The following is a 17,154-nucleotide window of genomic DNA, read 5'->3' as shown; positions in this document are numbered from 1 at the left end:
CTAATTTGGGCAGTTGATGATTGGGAGCAGAGGGACGACGAGTCCCAAAACTTTGTGGAGATTTTCCTTGGGTTGGAACCACGGCATTGACACTGAACTTCTTGCAAAAGATTTTAAGAAACCTTTTCGTAAAATCTATGGAAGATCAGCAGGCGAGCCAACATGCAAAGCAGTGAAGCTCTGAGATGTTCTGGACAATGTGCAGACAATTTGGTCTGGACCCCTCTGAGCAGCTGCTGTTCCCAGAAACGTGTCACAAGCTGGAGATTTTCTGCTAGAGATGTGCCTTCACAGCTGAAAATAGGAGGGAGGGAGTGTGGTGGAACATCACAGGAGGCAGGCTGTGATGCAAAACGTATGGTAAAAGTTGTATATTGGTGTTACTCGTCAATAGAGTTGATACATTCAGCAGATATCGGGTTGTGAAGTGCATGTGTGAAAGGTAATTGCAGATAAATACTGGATCAAATAGTCCACGTGTTCTTCAGAACATATTCAGGTGATAAACTGCCACTTGCTCGCATTCGTGTATCAACTGATTTTTTACTTTTTGGACAATTGCAAAGTACTTTATGTCACCTCAGTCACCTTCAACTTGTGCAAAACGCTGCTGCCCGTCTGTTAACCAACACCAACAGACGTGTGCACATCACTCCTGTTCTTAACTCACTCCATTGGCTTCCTGTCCTTTATAGAATTGATTTTAAACTTTTAATGTTTGTTTTTTAAAGCTCTTAACGGCCTCGCCCCATCATATTTATCTGAGCTTTTAACAGTCCTGGTAGAGCTCTGAGGTCAGCAGATCAGTTTCTGCTGGGCGTGCCCAGGTCAGAATACAAACACCGGGGGGACCGAGCCTTTTCTGTCGCTGCCCCCAGGCTCTGGAATAAGCTCCCCGTCGAGCTGCGTCTTATTTCTGACCTGGGCCTCTTCAAATCTAGGCTGAAAACCTACTAATTTAGGATTGCTTTTAATACCAGTAGTATGATGACACTTTTATCTTATTTGATTTTGTTGTATTTTATTGCTTTCAGTGTTCTTTTATTGTTTTTACTTATTCTTCTCTTTACTTATTACCTGTTGTAAAGCACTTTGGTACATTGTAAGGATTGTCTGTAAAGGGCTGTATGAATAAAATACATTTACATTTATATTTACATTTACATTAACTGGTTGACACATTGTGTAGGAGATGTGTTCTCACGTACGGCGTTTCCAGAACCTCTAGTAAAATTTCAGGACCACGATGCATGTGTGAATATGATTTTCTGAACGTGTCTTCAGTGAGTTGACAGCAACATACAGGTCAGAAGAGCAACACCAACTTTTACCAGAACAGCAGTGTAGTTTTTGCCTCACGTCACGCCTCCTGCGTACTCCAGACAGATGTCTCCTCGAACATGTTCAACTGTGAGGGTGTATCTGCAGCAGAATATTTTGTGCTGTGAAATGCATGTGTGGACAGCAACTGCAGAAAAAGTCCAGACAAAAAGCAGTGTAGCAAACCTCCAGCGACACGTGTGTAAACAGCTTAAATCTGTACTTTGGCTCATTCTTGGCTAATGCCATCTCAAATCATTTCTAAACAGCAACTGTGGCTTTGTAAATGTTAAAGTAAGAAAACTTAAGCTCCGTCTGCTAATTCCTTTGTTCTCTGGACATGCTCAGACAAAATTTGATCATTTATGGTAATGAATCTGTAATATGAGAGTTCAGATAATCATATTCCTGCCTCTGTAATGACACCTCACAGCTTGTAACCATTTTTTTTCTCTTTTAAAATTTAATGATACCATCACATTCTCCGACCTCTACATGCAAGACTTTCTGAACTGCAGCCTGCCGGCTGGAGTCAAGATTGAGTTTTCCTGGGAGGAGTTGTGCTAGAACATCTCAGAGGGAGGTTTCAGCGTGTTAGGGCAAGAGATGCAGCCTCTGTGCCTCACCTAAAACCTTATTCTGTCAGGAACCTCAGGGCAGCTCTGACTGCTGACATTTTGAATTGTTTTCACTTTTTAACCCCGCAATGGATCGTGAGCAGAGTGAATGAGAATGCAAGACAACGGGGATTCTCAGAGAAAACCAGCAGGAGTGATCAGTGATCACAATGGGCAGCCTGAAGGTATAGTCTTATACTAGACTGTTATGTTATGCTGTTATTCTGGCTTTGTGACATCTGATTGCTCAATCTTTGTTTTGTTTTTTTCCATTGGTTGAAAATATTCCTCTGTAGCACTGTTCCCTGGACATTTATGTAAAACAAAGGAATATACAAGTGAATAAAAAGATAACGTTTCTAATGATGAATCCTAATATTTTACAGATATAAATCGATTTATTCATTTTGGATTTTATTGTGTATCTGAGATTTTCCCAACACAAATTTTGTTCAATAGGCCTATGGTTAGAGCACGTTTTTGTATCACTGTGATAAGGCCAGGGTCTTATTTTCTCTGCCCTAGATGAGAGGGAAGCAGTGCAGAAGAGAACCTTCACCAGGTGGATGAATGCGTTCCTGCAGAGGGTAAGGCACAAACTAGTTCACGTTTACTCCAGAAATTCGTTACCAATATATAACTGACCAGAAAGGACATTTTCTTTCATTCCCAGCACGACCCTCCACTTGAAGTCCATGACTTGTTCACTGACATTCAGGACGGGAAAATACTCATGGCCCTTCTGGAGGAGCTGTCTGGGTGCAAACTAGTAAGATTCACATTAAAGGATACATTTTATACCACAGAGAAGTAAAATATGTTATAGTTATTTCAGTTAATGTATTCAATCTCTGTACAGTTTTAGTTTGGTTTAATGTTTTTTTACTTTAGAGCCTATGGCATCCACATTTTAAAAAGAAAAGAAATACTGACTTTATGTTTATCTATTTGGCAGACGCTTTTATCCAAAGCGTCTTACACTAGTTGGCAGGTAGCGTAAAGGGGTCTTGCCTAAGGACCGCTACTGACTACTACCTTTCATACAGGGGATTTGAACCCAGGTCACCCAAAGGTGGCAACCTTACACTACACTATCCAGTCCCGTCCCCTCCAGGATGTAATCTGTATGTTTTCTCAAAGCTGAGGGACAAGCTAAGCACCAAAATGTTTTTTTAAGAGCAAAGTGTTTAGAATACTTTGCACTGGCAATAAGTTAAAAGTTATTTTCTGTACTAAGTTTTTTTTTTTTTACGTCTGTGATACCCTGACCCTACTCAGTGTGCTTGCAGAGTGCCACTCACAGATTCCAGAAAACAGGCCAAAACTTTATAGAATTGAAGACTGAGTACAGTCTCATGGTTAAACCCTATAACCTGTTAGCTTAGCTTATTTTAGTATAGCTCAGCACAGTTTTTAGCATAGACTGAAGGCAAAAAGCAACATCTTGTTCCTGTTCAAAGCGAACAAAAACTACGGCTACAAACACAATTAAAGTTTGAACAATAAAATAAGTACCACCCCCCCAAATTCCTCTCGTGTTAGCAAGGCCAGCTAGCAAGTTTTTTACCAAAGCTTTTGTGCAAGGCAAAGCTAGCTGTTTGTTGCCTTTAGCTTTGTATTTGGCATGAATAATTGTGGTGTCAGTCTTTTTATCTTGTTCTCAGCAAAACAAAGTGAAATTGTTAAACTATTCTTTAACCTGTATGTGTTTGGCATGAATAATTGCGGTGTCGGTCTTTTTATCTCGTTCTCAGCAAAACAAAGTGAAATTGTTAAACTATTTCTTAACCTGTATGTAACCTCCTTTGTTAGCTTTACAGATTTAGGTCGTCTTCTCATCGCATTTTCAGACTGAACAACATTTCCAAGGCGCTAACTTTCTTGGACGACAGACATGTGAGTGTCTGTTTGTTAATATAATGATATCACTTTGTCATGTAATATGTAACAAGATGTAACAATAATGATGTCTCCCAGGTAAAACTGCTTGGTATTGATGCCTCTGGTATTGCTGATGGCATCCCTTCTGTTGTTCTCAACCTTATCTGGAACATTATCCTGCATTTCCAGGTTGGCTTTATCCCTCATTATCCATCAGTGTAATATCTTAATGTATCATCCAACTTATTGGTCAGTCTTTATCACTGACCTTTTGTACAAACCTCTATTATACTATCATACAGGTAAAGGAGGTTACGGGAGGCCTATTGAGGAGTTTGTCCTCCAGCCTCTCCTCATTATCATTGAGTTGTTACCCAGACACCAGTGACCTCTTACCCCAGTCAAATGATGATGGCAGCTATTCCTGCAATACTCTGCCAAGAAAAAGCAGTAAGACTGCCAGGGAGGCAAAGTACCATGGTAAAGCAATCAAGACGCTCTTGCAGTGGGTTCAAAGAAGCACAACGAAGTGAGTCTGAGAAAGATCAAACCCCTTCTGCGAATCATTTAGTCACCCTCAAACGAAATCTCAACTGGTCGCATTGACGTTATGTTATGGGCTATCTGTAGGTTTGATATGAAATTATGCATTTCTAGGTATGGGGTGGATGTGCATGACTTTGGGAAGAGCTGGAGGAGTGGGCTGGTATTCCTTGCTATGATTAAGTCAATAAACCCAGACTTAGTTGATCTGAGGGAGAGCTTGTCCAAACAACCGAAAGAAAACATCCGGGAGGCCTTCATGATAGCCCACCATAGTTTGGATGTGCCACCTCTGCTGGAGCCTGAAGGTAAAATGTACTAATTTAATGGATACATTTAAATGTATCCACTATGACAAATTTTCTACAAGATAACAGTTACACAGTAGATAGCACATACACAAGTTTGGTGTTCGCACCTTTTTAAAAAACTGTAAAAGTAATTCAGAAACACTCATGTCGTAATGGAAGAATTTCTAAGTTGACTTCAAAAGAAAAAAGCATCCTTATTTATCACATAATGGCTGAAAATGGTCCTCCAAAACCAGTATGAACTCCACAGTGACGGAGCAAAAACTGTTTATCACTCTTCCCACAGATGTGACGTGCACCTCACCAGACGAGCAGTCCATCATAACCTATGTGTCAATGTTCCCGGGGCATCATTCATGCAGAGATGAGGTCAGTGCAAAGTTTAGCATTTGAGAAATACTCTAAATACTTTTTTGTTGAATAAGAAGATACCATTAGCAGCTATTCTAGCTTAGCATAATGTTTCAAAACGAGTCTGGTCCTATCTAAATATTAAAGGGCTGTCAAATTAAAAAGCTTTACAAACATGAAAATTATGAAAATACATGAAAATGAACAGAAAACCATTCAAGTGAGGAAAAGACCGTATAAGTGAGACATGATAAGTCTTTTGAAAAAGCTATTGAAGTTGATGCGATCTTGAAAGATAAAGTATTAAGGTCAAAAGACGGCAAATGTGCCGTGTCCCTTCATAGAAGTGACGTCCTGGAACTTCCCCATGTAAGATTTTGGTGGGTAGTGATTAGATTTTACACCGATCAGGCACAACATTAAAACCACTGAAGTGAGTAACATATCTCATCTTGTTATCATGAAAGGTTCTGTTAACCTGCATCTTGTCTCGGGATCCAATGGAATAATCTTGTTTGATTGGGAATTTTTCTAACTGAGTGAAATGACCTGGAAGTATATCTAAAAAAAAAAAAAGGCATTAAAACCTGTACTGAGAACAGTACAGGATATCCTTCTTGCTCACAGCAGGAACTCTAGACCGTGAGTCATTTTACAATTGATCAATATCTATTGACAGCACCTCAGATTAGAGCTCAGATAATATATTTATTATTCTCATTAAATCTATTAAGATTAATAGATCTCACAATCTCGTAACAAGATTTTACTGAAAAACCAAGACCTGTAAGACGTAAAATGACGTAAAATAAAAGTCAGCTGTTGGGAGTTTCTTTACGTGTACAAAGTGAATGACTGAAATAATTAAGATACCTTAATTCCTTCAACTCTATACCACCAAAAAAAGAATCATATTCTACTCTCTCCTCTGTGTCTCACTCTGTTCTCAACTCTGTATTTCTCAAGCCAAGGCTTTTTCCCTCTGGCCTTTAACCCCAACAGCTAGCAAGACTGACTTATTTCAAAAGGATGCTCGTCTAAAATGCTGTATTGGCGATAATAATTCACGATACAAACAAAACACGTATCTCTGCCTCTTTCACAGTCAAACAGTTTTGAGTAAATTCCCTTTGCTGCCTCATCCACATTAGGAACATGCCCTATCTCAGGAACAGAATGTCATATTGTCAGGTGCAGCTAGCAAGATAATGTCAGTAATATCACAGAGCAACAGAGCTCTTGTCCAACCTGTCCAAACACAGAGTGTTCTATGTACCAGAAACATCTTTTTTGACTGGCCTGAACATTGACAAAGCTTTGTTTGGAAATGTTTGCCCAGTTTGTTTATTTTCAAGCTGTCATCTCTCCATAAAAAACATGTTGAGGTCCCTCCTCTGCATTTGGAATAGCTTTGATGAGGCAGAACTATGTGACCTGTCCCCGGTACTTCTGTTTCAGTATCTCAGTATCTCCTGTATCATTATATATATTTATACACACACATATATATATAGTATACTATATATATATATATATACTATATATATACAGTATATATATACTGAGAGGGCATGTCACAATTTCAGATTCTGAGGCATAAGAAAAAAGAGAACCAAACAGAAAGCATCTTAGCTGAACAGCAAAAAAAAAAGAAACCTCTTCCTTTTTTTTGATCAGAAAAAAATTCATTCATCTTCACTTGCATTCGGTGTAGTCAGGTAACAGATGACCCATGCAGAACAGTCCCTGTTGAAGAGAGAACAAAATAATTGAATCTAATCTGCCTACAAGAGAAAGAGGCATTGCTTTTAGAGGTAGAAAAGCTAACATACACCTACCATAACACTCACAGCACATCATACACACACACATATTACCAGTTTGGACACACCTTCTCAGTTTTTTCTTTATTTTCATGACTGTTTACATTGTAGATTCTCACTGAAGGCATCAAAACTATGAATGAACGTATATGGAATTATGTAGTAAACAAAACAGTGTGAAAACTCAAAACATGTTTTTTTTATTTTAGAGTCTCCAAAATAGCCACCCTTTGCCTCTGATTATTACTTTGCACACTCGTGGCATTCTTTCGATGAGCTTCATGAGGTAGTCACCTGAAATGGGTTTCCAACAGCCTTGGAGGAGTTCCCAGAGATGCGCTTTTTTTCAATTCAATTGAAAATTTATTTATATAGCACATTAAAACAACCTCAGCTGACCAAAGTGCTTCACAATAGCAACTGCATCACATATTAAGATAGTCATCAATAAAATAGCAATGACAGTAACAATAAAAGGAGCAAGCCAAGGTAAACTCAGCTAGTGGAAGGCCAGGTGAAAAGAGATATGTTTTCAGTCTGGATTTGAACTGGCCTAAAGACTGACAGGACCTGACAGACAATGGGAGGCTGTTCCACAGTCTTGGTGCTGCCACAGAGAAGGCTCTATCACCTCTCGTCTTCAGCCTGGCTTTGGGAACAGCCAACAGGAGCTGGTCAGCTGACCTCAATGCTCTGAGTGGAGTGTAGGGCTGCAGCAGCTCACTTAAGTAAGACGGGCCCATGGAGTTTAAACACTTAAAAACAATCAATAAAATCTTAAATTCCACCCGAAAGCCGACAGGGAGCCAATGAAGGGTGTACAAGACTGGGTTGATGGAATCGCGCCTCTTTGTTCTGGTCAACAGGTGGGCTGCAGCGTTTTGGACGCCCTGTAGACGCTGCAGAGAACCCTGGTCCAACCCTATATACAAAGAATTACAGTAATCCAAACGCGATGTTATAAATGCGTGGATTGCTCTTTCAAAATCAGCCCGAGGAAGATAATATTTAATCTTTGCAAGAGTCCTCAGCTGGAAAAAGCTGGCCTTGATGACAGCGCTGATGTGCTTATCAAATTTAAACAGAGGGTCAACCATCACACCCAGATTCCTTACAAAAGGACAGCGGGAGGAGGACAGAGGACCAATCACATATCATGTCAGTATCATGTCATGTCCATGCAGGGGATTACTTTTTCCGAACACCAGAATCTCAGTTTTATCTTTATTTAGGTTCAGAAAGTTCAATTTCAACCATGCCTGTACCTCCCCAAGACAATCCTGGAGCTTTTGCCTTAACTCTGCGGTCCATCTCATCCCATTTCACAGTGGGAACCATGCATGTAGAGACCATCCATTCACCTTTTCTGCGCTGCACAAAGACACAGCAGAGGGAACCAAGATCTCAAATTTGGACTCATCAGACCAAAGCACAGATTTCCACTGGTCTAATGTCCATTCCTTGTGTTTCTTGGCCTAGACAAATCTCTTCTGCTTGTTGCTTTTCCTTTGTAGTTTTTTTTTTAGCAGGTATTTGACCATAAAGGCCTGATTCGCGCAGTCTCCTCTGAACAGTTGATGTATAGATGTGTCTGCTACTAGAACTCTGTGTGGCATTCATCCGGGCTCTAATCTGAGGTGCTGTTAACTTGCCATTTCTGAGGCTGTGGTGACTCGGTTGAACTTATCCTCAGCAGCAGAGGTGACTCTTAGTCTTCCTTTCCTGGGGCGGTCCTTATGTGAGCTGGTTTCGTCGTAGCGCTTGATAGTTTTTGCTACTGCACTTGGGGACACATTCAAAGTTTTTTGCAATTTTCCAGACTGACTGACCTTTAGTTCTTAAAGTAATGATGGACTTTCGTTTCTCTTTACTTAGCTGATTGGTTCTTTCCATAATATGAATTCTAACAGTTGTCAAATAAGGCTGTCAGCTGTGTACCAACCTGACTTCTGCACAACACAACTGATGGTTGTGAAGTGAAAACCATTTCAGGTGACTTAATCATGAAGTTCAGTGAGAAGGTTTTGCAGCGCTGTCAACAAAGCAAAGGGTGGCTACTTTGAGGAATCTAAAATATAAAACATGTTTTGAGTTATTTCACACTTTTTTGTTTACTACATATGAAATATTCATAATTTCGATGCCTTCAGTGATAATCTACATAGTAATTATTCATGAAAAATAGAAAAAAACCATTAAATGAGAAGGTGTGTCCAAACTTTTGACTGGTAGTGTACATATATATGACGTTTGCTACACGTAGAGTTAACATTGTAGAGGGGTGTATTTTAAGTCAAATCGATACTTCCTAAACCTAGCCAAATAATTTAGATCCCTAATCTCAACAACCATTCAGTTTTTTGGGGAAAAGTCAAAGAGATGTTGTTTAATCACTCTCACTGTCACGATGTGCTGCGTAGCGACGAGGTGACGAGAGGACCCGAATGCAGATTATAAATGCAAAATTGTAACAAAAGGCGCGGCAAAGCCGGAATTCCAAAAATAAAACGGATCAAACAAAAACCGAGGAACAAACAAACCTGACTGACATAAAGAAAACAATAACTTGAGTAGACCATGAACAGTAACGTGATGGTGGCAAACCTGACTTGACAAAAGCAGAGACGGTAGCAAATGCAAACCTGACGAAACATGGGTGACAGCAAGATCTGACAAATGACTATGAACAACTGGGAGACTAAATAGTGTGGGGAGAGTGACAGGTGAAGGGAGTGGAACTAATGACCAGACCAGAGGGAACTGAGGAAAAAGGCGAGGACATGCCAAAAACTAAAGACTAAACAGAAACACAGAACATAAAATGCAGAACATGACACTCACCTTATGAGGTAATGGACTTCAGTCTTCAATTCTTCAATGCGCAAATGGGTATTTTTGTCATAGTCTTGAGCTTCTGATAAGTAAAGCTGAATCTCTCAGAATATAATCGATGTTCTCTAACACTGAGTAAAAATCTTCCAGCAAAAGTGTTAAAGTGTATTTCAAACAATGAAAATCATGTAACTATTCCTAATGTGGCTGATATTACAGGATGATACAAGAGATATTGAAGTTCCCGAGATACCCAACTTTGGATCTCTTGAGTCTGTCAGCTTTGGAAAAAACCTTGCTGATGACCGAGAAGCCAAAGCTCTGCTGAAAAGCTTTGAGAAGAGCAGCGAACAGCTGCTGTGGAGACGATGGTCCAGGAGATCTTCAGGGACTTCCAGTGCCACATACTCTGAAACAAACAGAGCTGCTACTTCATACCCCTCCTCTTCTCATCAAAGAGTATTAGAGCCACCCAGTCCCCTCAACGCAGGTGTAGTCAATCAGGAGATCCGGTCATGGATGGAAAAGGGTTTGGATCGGGGTTACTGCAAACAACGGGTGCATGAAAGTCACCTTTCCTTGAGTTCTGTGGAAGGAATTCACAGCTTGTCACCGTTGGACTCAGATGAGGAGGATGCCTACAGCTACATCCTGGATCTGAATAAGGACGTTTTCCAACCATGTAAAAGACAGAAAGTACAAAAAGTTGAGGAGGAAACAGCAGAAGAAACAAAAGAAGAGTCAAAAGATCTAGAAGCATTTGAGACATTTAATGGAAGAAGAGGTAAACACCAGGAACGCTCTGTTGATCAGGACGCAGATTCTAATCTAAAATCAGAGGTCAAGGCTCAGTCGACTGTTCACAGGAAGTTTGATTTGGACGAGAATAAAAGCAGCCTCAGAGAGATGACAAACAACAGAGCTGTGTTTGTCTGGGAGCCAGAAGCTGAAAGGAGACACAAAGAAAACTGGGAAGAGGAGAGGATAGAAAAAGCACAGATTATTGATGATAGTGATCATTATGAGGGAAAAAGGTGGAAGAAGACAGAGAATGCTAGAAAGGTGAAGCGAGGATACGACAAAACAGGAGATGAAGCAGTGAAAGCAAAGACTTTTGAAGTGGCTTGTTGGCAGCAAGATGGTGATGAGGGAGGAGAAAGAGAGCTCTCTGAAAAAGGGGGACATGTGAGTGAGAGGAGAAGAACACAGAAAGATTTGAGAAGATCTGAGGAAGGGCACGATCTAAAGGAACAGAATGAGAGCGATGAAGTCTGTGTAAAGAAGAGAGAGCAAAGAAGTCAGAAAAGTGATGATTTAGAAAGTTTCAAAGTAAATAAAAAATTATTAACGAATGAGGCTGCTTATGAATTCAGAAGGACAGATGCAGCTCGAATTAATGCAGAAGAAGAAAGCGACAAGAGAGAAGATGCTGTTAAAATGGATATAGGCAGGGCATGTAAAAATGAAGCAAAGGTGGAGGAAACTGTTAATGTGATGACTTCCGCTGATTTTGGGCCTGTTAAAAGAACGGATCTAACAAACAAGGAACTGGAAAAGGATACATCCAAAGATGTAACAACAACAGCCAACCCTGGTAAAACTACAACAAAAACCCACGCTGATGATATCCACGAACGTGAAGATATTCGGACTCCTGCCTGTGGTGCAACGCCTCAGTCATTCAGGTAGTGATTGATGAGACACAACTGATTGTTTGCTAAGCTACTCCACATTAGCTGCTGTTTCCATTTGCATTTGCTCAGATGGCATCAAACCAAACTTAAAAAAAGCCTGTTACAAATCTGCAATTCTGCAAATCTACAATTCTGTTAAACAGAAAATAGGGATTTGTATCTCCAAGTTTCCAATCATTTTCCACTGGCTGTGTTGAACATTACAGAACTTTTACCAGAAAGTACAGGTACCTAAAGAAGTACATGTCTCTGCTAACAAAAAATTCCTGATGCCTGTTTCTTATGTAGCTCTTCCTTACAAAATCATAACTTGAACAATAAGATGTCAGTAAATGACTATCAAATGCAGCATTAGCAATATTGAAAGCATTAAATCCACAGTAAAGTCAACATTGTTATCAAAGTTATCAACAAATTAGAACGACTTAACTGGTTTAAATTAAAAGCTGACAGCGCTAACATAATTAACTTGCGCCACTAGCATGAATTGTAACTATCTAGTCCATGCAGTCTCTGATAATAAGTATTAACAACAATGGTTCTTTTAAAATGTTACTACATTTCCCACAATCATTTATCCACCTTACTTTTATTCATTTTAATATCCAAGATGCGTAGTGCTTCTTCCTAATGGTGTCACAACTAGCCAATTTGGAGTTTAATTCTGACCTTTGTTCCCATTCTACTCAAGTTTTCTGATTCAGCAGAACACATTAAATAATGTATATGACAGACAGAATTGTCAATTCACTATCTTAATCAATGGTCCTTTATTTAGTTAATCCTTTAACAGGAAAAGTTCCTTGTTAGCAAACAGCCATGGATTTTGTTCTTTGTAATCTTTTAATACATTAGCTTGAAAACATATGCTAATGTTATTGCTAAAGCTCTGCGCATTGGTTTCAACTTCTGGGACAGGCTTACATTTGAATGTTTTATGCCAATTTATATAAAAACGAGCAACCTGCGATGTGGCCTTTATTATTCATTTGGGGGCTGCATACTATGTGGTAAAACAGAGAGGCTAAAACATTTCTTTAAGGAAGTCAGTCATCATTAGCAAAGGATGCAGAAGACATGGCTATAAATGGGCAGCATTATACTGGCATTGCTTTTTAATCTGCAGTGTTATGGTGCAGTACAATATAATTATTACTTAGTTATTTTTATACAATTCTATTTCATTAAACTCAGATTGTAACATTAGAAATTATTTCAAATATTTGTGCTAAGCTAACAGCCTGTGGAAGGATCTATAAAATAAATAGTGGCAGTGTGGTTAAGGTAATGCTTCTGAAAAATTCAAACAATGTGATTTACTTTTTAAAAAAGATTTTGGACATGGATTAAATGATGTGATCACAAACTTAGTTGGAGCTGCTGGAGTGTAAACTTCCCCAAGCGAAATGAAGTTAGCTTAAAACTCTGATGCGCATTTGTTCCCACAGGGCAGATGTTCCAGTTGTGAGTGGCTATTTTTGAAAAAACATAACTGTACCAAAAATTACATTATTAAATAATGAAATTCTCCTTTTCCTTTGGAAGTCAAATCACACTTAGCTGGTTTGCTTGCTATGCTGTCCTCTGCAGCTACACTGAGACCAGATTTTAATATTCATCCCTTACAAGTTTGATGTTTTTGAGTAGATGATCACTGTTTATGGGGAGTGGAGTTTTAGTGTACAATCAGTCCATTTTCACAAACTATGCACATAATTACATTCCTTGTTTTTTGTTTTGCTGCTTTAATGTACCTTTTAAAATAATTGGAATATAAAGAGCCTTAGATTAACACTCCCATGTTTATCTGCTTTCAACAGAGAGGGAAGACTGATTCCTCATTCCTTAGCAGTCTCTTGTGCCATAACCCCATTCGAGCTGGAAATGCTGCTGGTACTGTGGATCCTGCTCTACTGCTACCTCATCTTGCCTGAGATGTACCTCTGAGTTCCCTTGCAGTGCACTCTCATATAAAGATATGCTTATTAGCCCAGTTTCCAGTAATGAGCAAAACAGGGGTGCATAGGGTTGGACTGACTCCTTATCTGTCTCACAAAATTTCCCCTCAAGGCAACATTTAATGATTATGTTTGCTTCTTGCTGCCAGCAGAAATAATTTTTAATAACTTGGGCTACCGTTTCAGATAAACCAATAATGCTGTAATGTCCATAATTACATAGATTTCCAGCGTTATCAGGCGTGGTTTGTGAGCTGCTGTTGCAGAATAAATGTCCTAAACACTCAGTTGATGTGATTGATTTTTTTTTTTTTCTGGCAGTTACTTCTTTCGATGTCACATGGCATAACCAGCCACATGGTGGCATTGCAGCATCACAGCAGCAACTGTTTAACATGACAAACTGCCTACACAGCATTCTGTTGCCTGCTGAGAATCCCACATGACCTGCTGTTTAATTAGAAGCTGTATTAACATGCTGAGATTAAGCAGATAATATTTAATGAGTACTTTGACATTTGGCAGACTCTCGCTGTGTCACTTGTGGCTTAGCATGTATACTGTTTCCATGTTTCAATCTCAGATATTAAATTATATTTAAAGCAAATTATTATTTCAGGCCTTTTTTTCATAACTTCCTTATAGTTTGATATGAACCACAAACTAAAGGTTTGGTCTGAATATATATGCACTATTCCACAAAATAGAATCGGGCCTAAAAATATTATTTTCACAGGCTGTATAGACATATTTAGCTTATACATACAGTACAATGTCTGTTGGTGTGGGCAAATGCTTGTACAGTGAAATAATAGAAACTTATGCATCAGTTGCATAAGTGTTCGAAATCCATGTTGACAAGAATTTGTATTAAAGGGGGGAACGAGTGTGTCCTGTCCTCACTGTTCATATAATACACATTAACTTCTGGTGAATTTCTAAGAAACTAAAAACAGGTTGCCATTGTTTGCTTAGAGCTTAACGCATGGGTCAATAGCTCAGCACTGAAGATCAATATCCTTTCAAAAGCACCGCCACCCCCGCACCAAACTATGAGAACAACAGATCCCCAAAGCAGGGGTTTGGCTGGTCTTCTGCGCAATCGAGCCAGGATGGTGAGAGAAGAAGCGATGATGTTGTGTATAGTTTAGCCTGTCTTACAGTGCTAGTATTGCTAACTTGTTCCTCAGCACATATACCAAAGTCCGAGAAGCTCTCCAGCAGGCGTGAGCAAAGGGAAAGAGAGACCAGTCATCTGAATCAGCTGAACACATCAGCCTTAAATACAGCCTTGGCCTTTGAACCTTACCGTGACCTGGCCACTAGAAGCACTGCTAAGCCTGGTGTCCAGCAGCAGAGACCTAACAACATCTTGTTCTCACCTTTGGGACTGGTATCAGCTCTGGCTCTGCTCTGCCGAGTCTCTGGGTCTGAGAGTCGGAGCCAGGCTCTGGAGGCCTTGGGGATGGCAGCCAACTCAACACAGCAGAGTGTGGAGGCCACCATATCTACTCTCAAAGATCTGCAACACAGCCTCACTCTCCAGGAGGGAGGGGGTGGAGGTGGGGTTCAGAAAGGAACATTTGAAGCTGGAGCAGGGGCCAATGCCGGGATTGGTGGGGCCACAGCAGGGGTGGGAATCAGAGAGACAGATGCCAGAAACAGAACTGTTATAGATGATGTAGCAGGGGGTAGGACAGGAGCTGAGGATGGCGATCATGCTGGGGGCTCAGTTAAGAGTGTTGAGCAGCCTCCATGTAGATGGAAAGCCCTCAGTAGACTATGAAACTTTTTTGTCCAGGCCTCTGAATACTGGACGCCCTGCCTTGAACATTAACTTTGACACGTTGATTAAAGACTTGCAAGACTCGGACAAACTTATTCTCAACAATTTTGTGTATTTCAAAGGTAGCTCTTTGTTGTAAGAGTTATTAAAGTTTCAGTTTGTGTATATTAATAATTCAGACACTCTATCAAAGGTACATTTTTTTCAGTGCAGGAACATTCAGAATCAAGTTCAAGCTTTAATGAATAATAAATTAAGATTATGAAATATTTGCACTGTTTAGAACAATAGAATATCCTTATAGTCACTTCAATACCACTCACTGCATGGAACATTAAGCATCTGCTTTCTCATTAGTTCTAGTTTTTTCATTTGGAGCTAATGGCACAATAAATCTACACAAAAAAACGTTTTTTTTTAGGTGCGTAGCTTTAATCTTGGTACTTTTTCCTATTTCATTCATAACATTTGACCTCTATTAATGAAACATAAATCAGGTCTTCAGCCATTTGAGCGGCACCACACAGGGCTACGGAGCTTCAAGCTGAATGCTACAACCTCGGTGGAGATTGCCATGATGTACAGGGATGACTCATCTGAGGTGATGATGCTGTACGACACCAACTGCTCTGCCACAGTGGTGCGCATGGCCTTTTCAGAGCGGCTGGCCTCCCTTCTTCTGCTTCCTAAAGGTGAGCTTCAGCCCCTGGAGGACTGCCTCTCTGACAGCCACATGAGCTTTTGGGTCAGCAACCTGAAGCCGGGGTAAGTGGGGAATCCAAATGGTTGACCAGGAATGAAATGCTACCATCTTACTTACTGTCATGAATTTTGAGTTAACTTTTTTAATTAACTGTGAAATGGAACTGACAAAACTAATGTAATTTTTGCATCCCTATTTGAGCAGTTCAATGTAAATGCCAAAGAAAATCTTCAAGAAAAGGATTGGGGGGGGGGGGGGGGTTGTAACCTGATAACTGAGTAAATGTACTTAAATACTTTACTTGGTACAGATTAAAGAAACTTTAATCTTTTAAAGTGCCTTTGAAGGATTAAAATACCTTTTTTTTTTCACCATGCCACATTGTACTGAAATCACAAATCCTAATTTTGCTATTCAAATTGTATGATTCTACCTGATAAACTAAAAGTATCCAATAGTACACATGAAACTGAAAGGATCATTTTCTTGATACAAAATGATTTTTTATGGGAAATTTGAATATAATTATGTTACACTGTGTTCCCATTGTTCTGGATAGTATTCAGAACACCTACGAAATAGTCCCTGTGAAATAGCGCTAATAGTGAGATCATTTTAGATGCAGTGATCAAAATGAATGTAATTCCATCTATTCTTTCGGTTTTTGTGAATGCACAGTCGTCTGAAACTGTTGATGTTCCTAAATCAGTATTGATTATTTGTTTCTCTAAATCAGCAAGTGAAAGCCCGCAATGTGGGCCCAATAATATACAACAAGACAGCTTAGAGCAAATTCATTAACACATTGACTGTTGTTTTTAGGCGGGCAGAAATCCGTTTCCCAAAGTTTCAACTAAGGAAATCCTACAGTTTAGAAAGTCTCCTTAGGAATGCTGGGGTGTCATCCATTTTCTCGCAGACAGCCAACTTCGCTGGGATAACAAAGAAGAAGATGATGAAACTAATTAAAGTTAAGAAAGAACGCAATATTCTATTGTTCTTCATCAAAAAGACATATAAATGAAACTTTCTGGCATGCATTCTTGTTTGTAGGAAAATAGTACAGCTTAAAAGATATACGGTGTCTAAAATGTATGCCTAAAGTACACCATATCTTATCTCCTTCACTTCATTCAAATGTCTACTTCCTGCACCTTCTACATCTGTTCTCTCACTGCCTCTGTTTCCGTGTCATTACCCTCAGGCTCCTCATGAGGTTATGCTGGCGGTGGAAGAGTCCAAATCAAAAGAAATGGGGAGACCAGACATCCAGCTGGACTTCTCTGTCCCCCAAAGAATAACCTTTGACAGACCATTCATGCTCATAATTTATGA

The 17,154-nt window shown here is 39.6% G+C and overlaps 1 protein-coding gene across 1 annotated transcript; it reads left to right on the top strand.

The window, feature by feature from the left end:
• The first annotated feature begins 1,470 nt into the window (after positions 1-1,470).
• On the top strand, positions 1,471-14,193 carry clmnb (calmin b). The gene is made up of 10 exons (XM_075458842.1): positions 1,471-2,122; positions 2,463-2,524; positions 2,611-2,706; positions 3,750-3,833; positions 3,915-4,007; positions 4,121-4,347; positions 4,476-4,669; positions 4,959-5,041; positions 9,898-11,363; positions 13,193-14,193. Exons 1-10 carry the CDS (start codon positions 2,047-2,049, stop codon positions 13,317-13,319), a joined length of 2,508 nt encoding a protein of 835 aa, XP_075314957.1. The 5' UTR covers positions 1,471-2,046; the 3' UTR covers positions 13,320-14,193.
• The last annotated feature ends 2,961 nt before the right edge of the window (positions 14,194-17,154 follow it).

This window comes from Odontesthes bonariensis, chromosome 24 (assembly GCF_027942865.1).
Source record: "Odontesthes bonariensis isolate fOdoBon6 chromosome 24, fOdoBon6.hap1, whole genome shotgun sequence".
In the NCBI taxonomy this organism is placed as follows: domain Eukaryota; kingdom Metazoa; phylum Chordata; class Actinopteri; order Atheriniformes; family Atherinopsidae; genus Odontesthes; species Odontesthes bonariensis.
The sequence above is the reverse complement of the archived record's forward strand: the minus strand, read 5'-3'. Positions and strand labels throughout refer to the sequence as shown.

Excerpts from the sequence above, each read along its gene's own strand:
- clmnb (XM_075458842.1), top strand. The coding sequence starts at position 2,047 with ATGAGAATGCAAGACAACGGGGATTCTCAGAGAAAACCAGCAGGAGTG. Across the intron at positions 2,525-2,610 it reads TGAATGCGTTCCTGCAGAGG|CACGACCCTCCACTTGAAGT; the intron begins GTAAGGCACAAA and ends TTTCATTCCCAG. Across the intron at positions 4,008-4,120 it reads ACATTATCCTGCATTTCCAG|GTAAAGGAGGTTACGGGAGG; the intron begins GTTGGCTTTATC and ends ACTATCATACAG.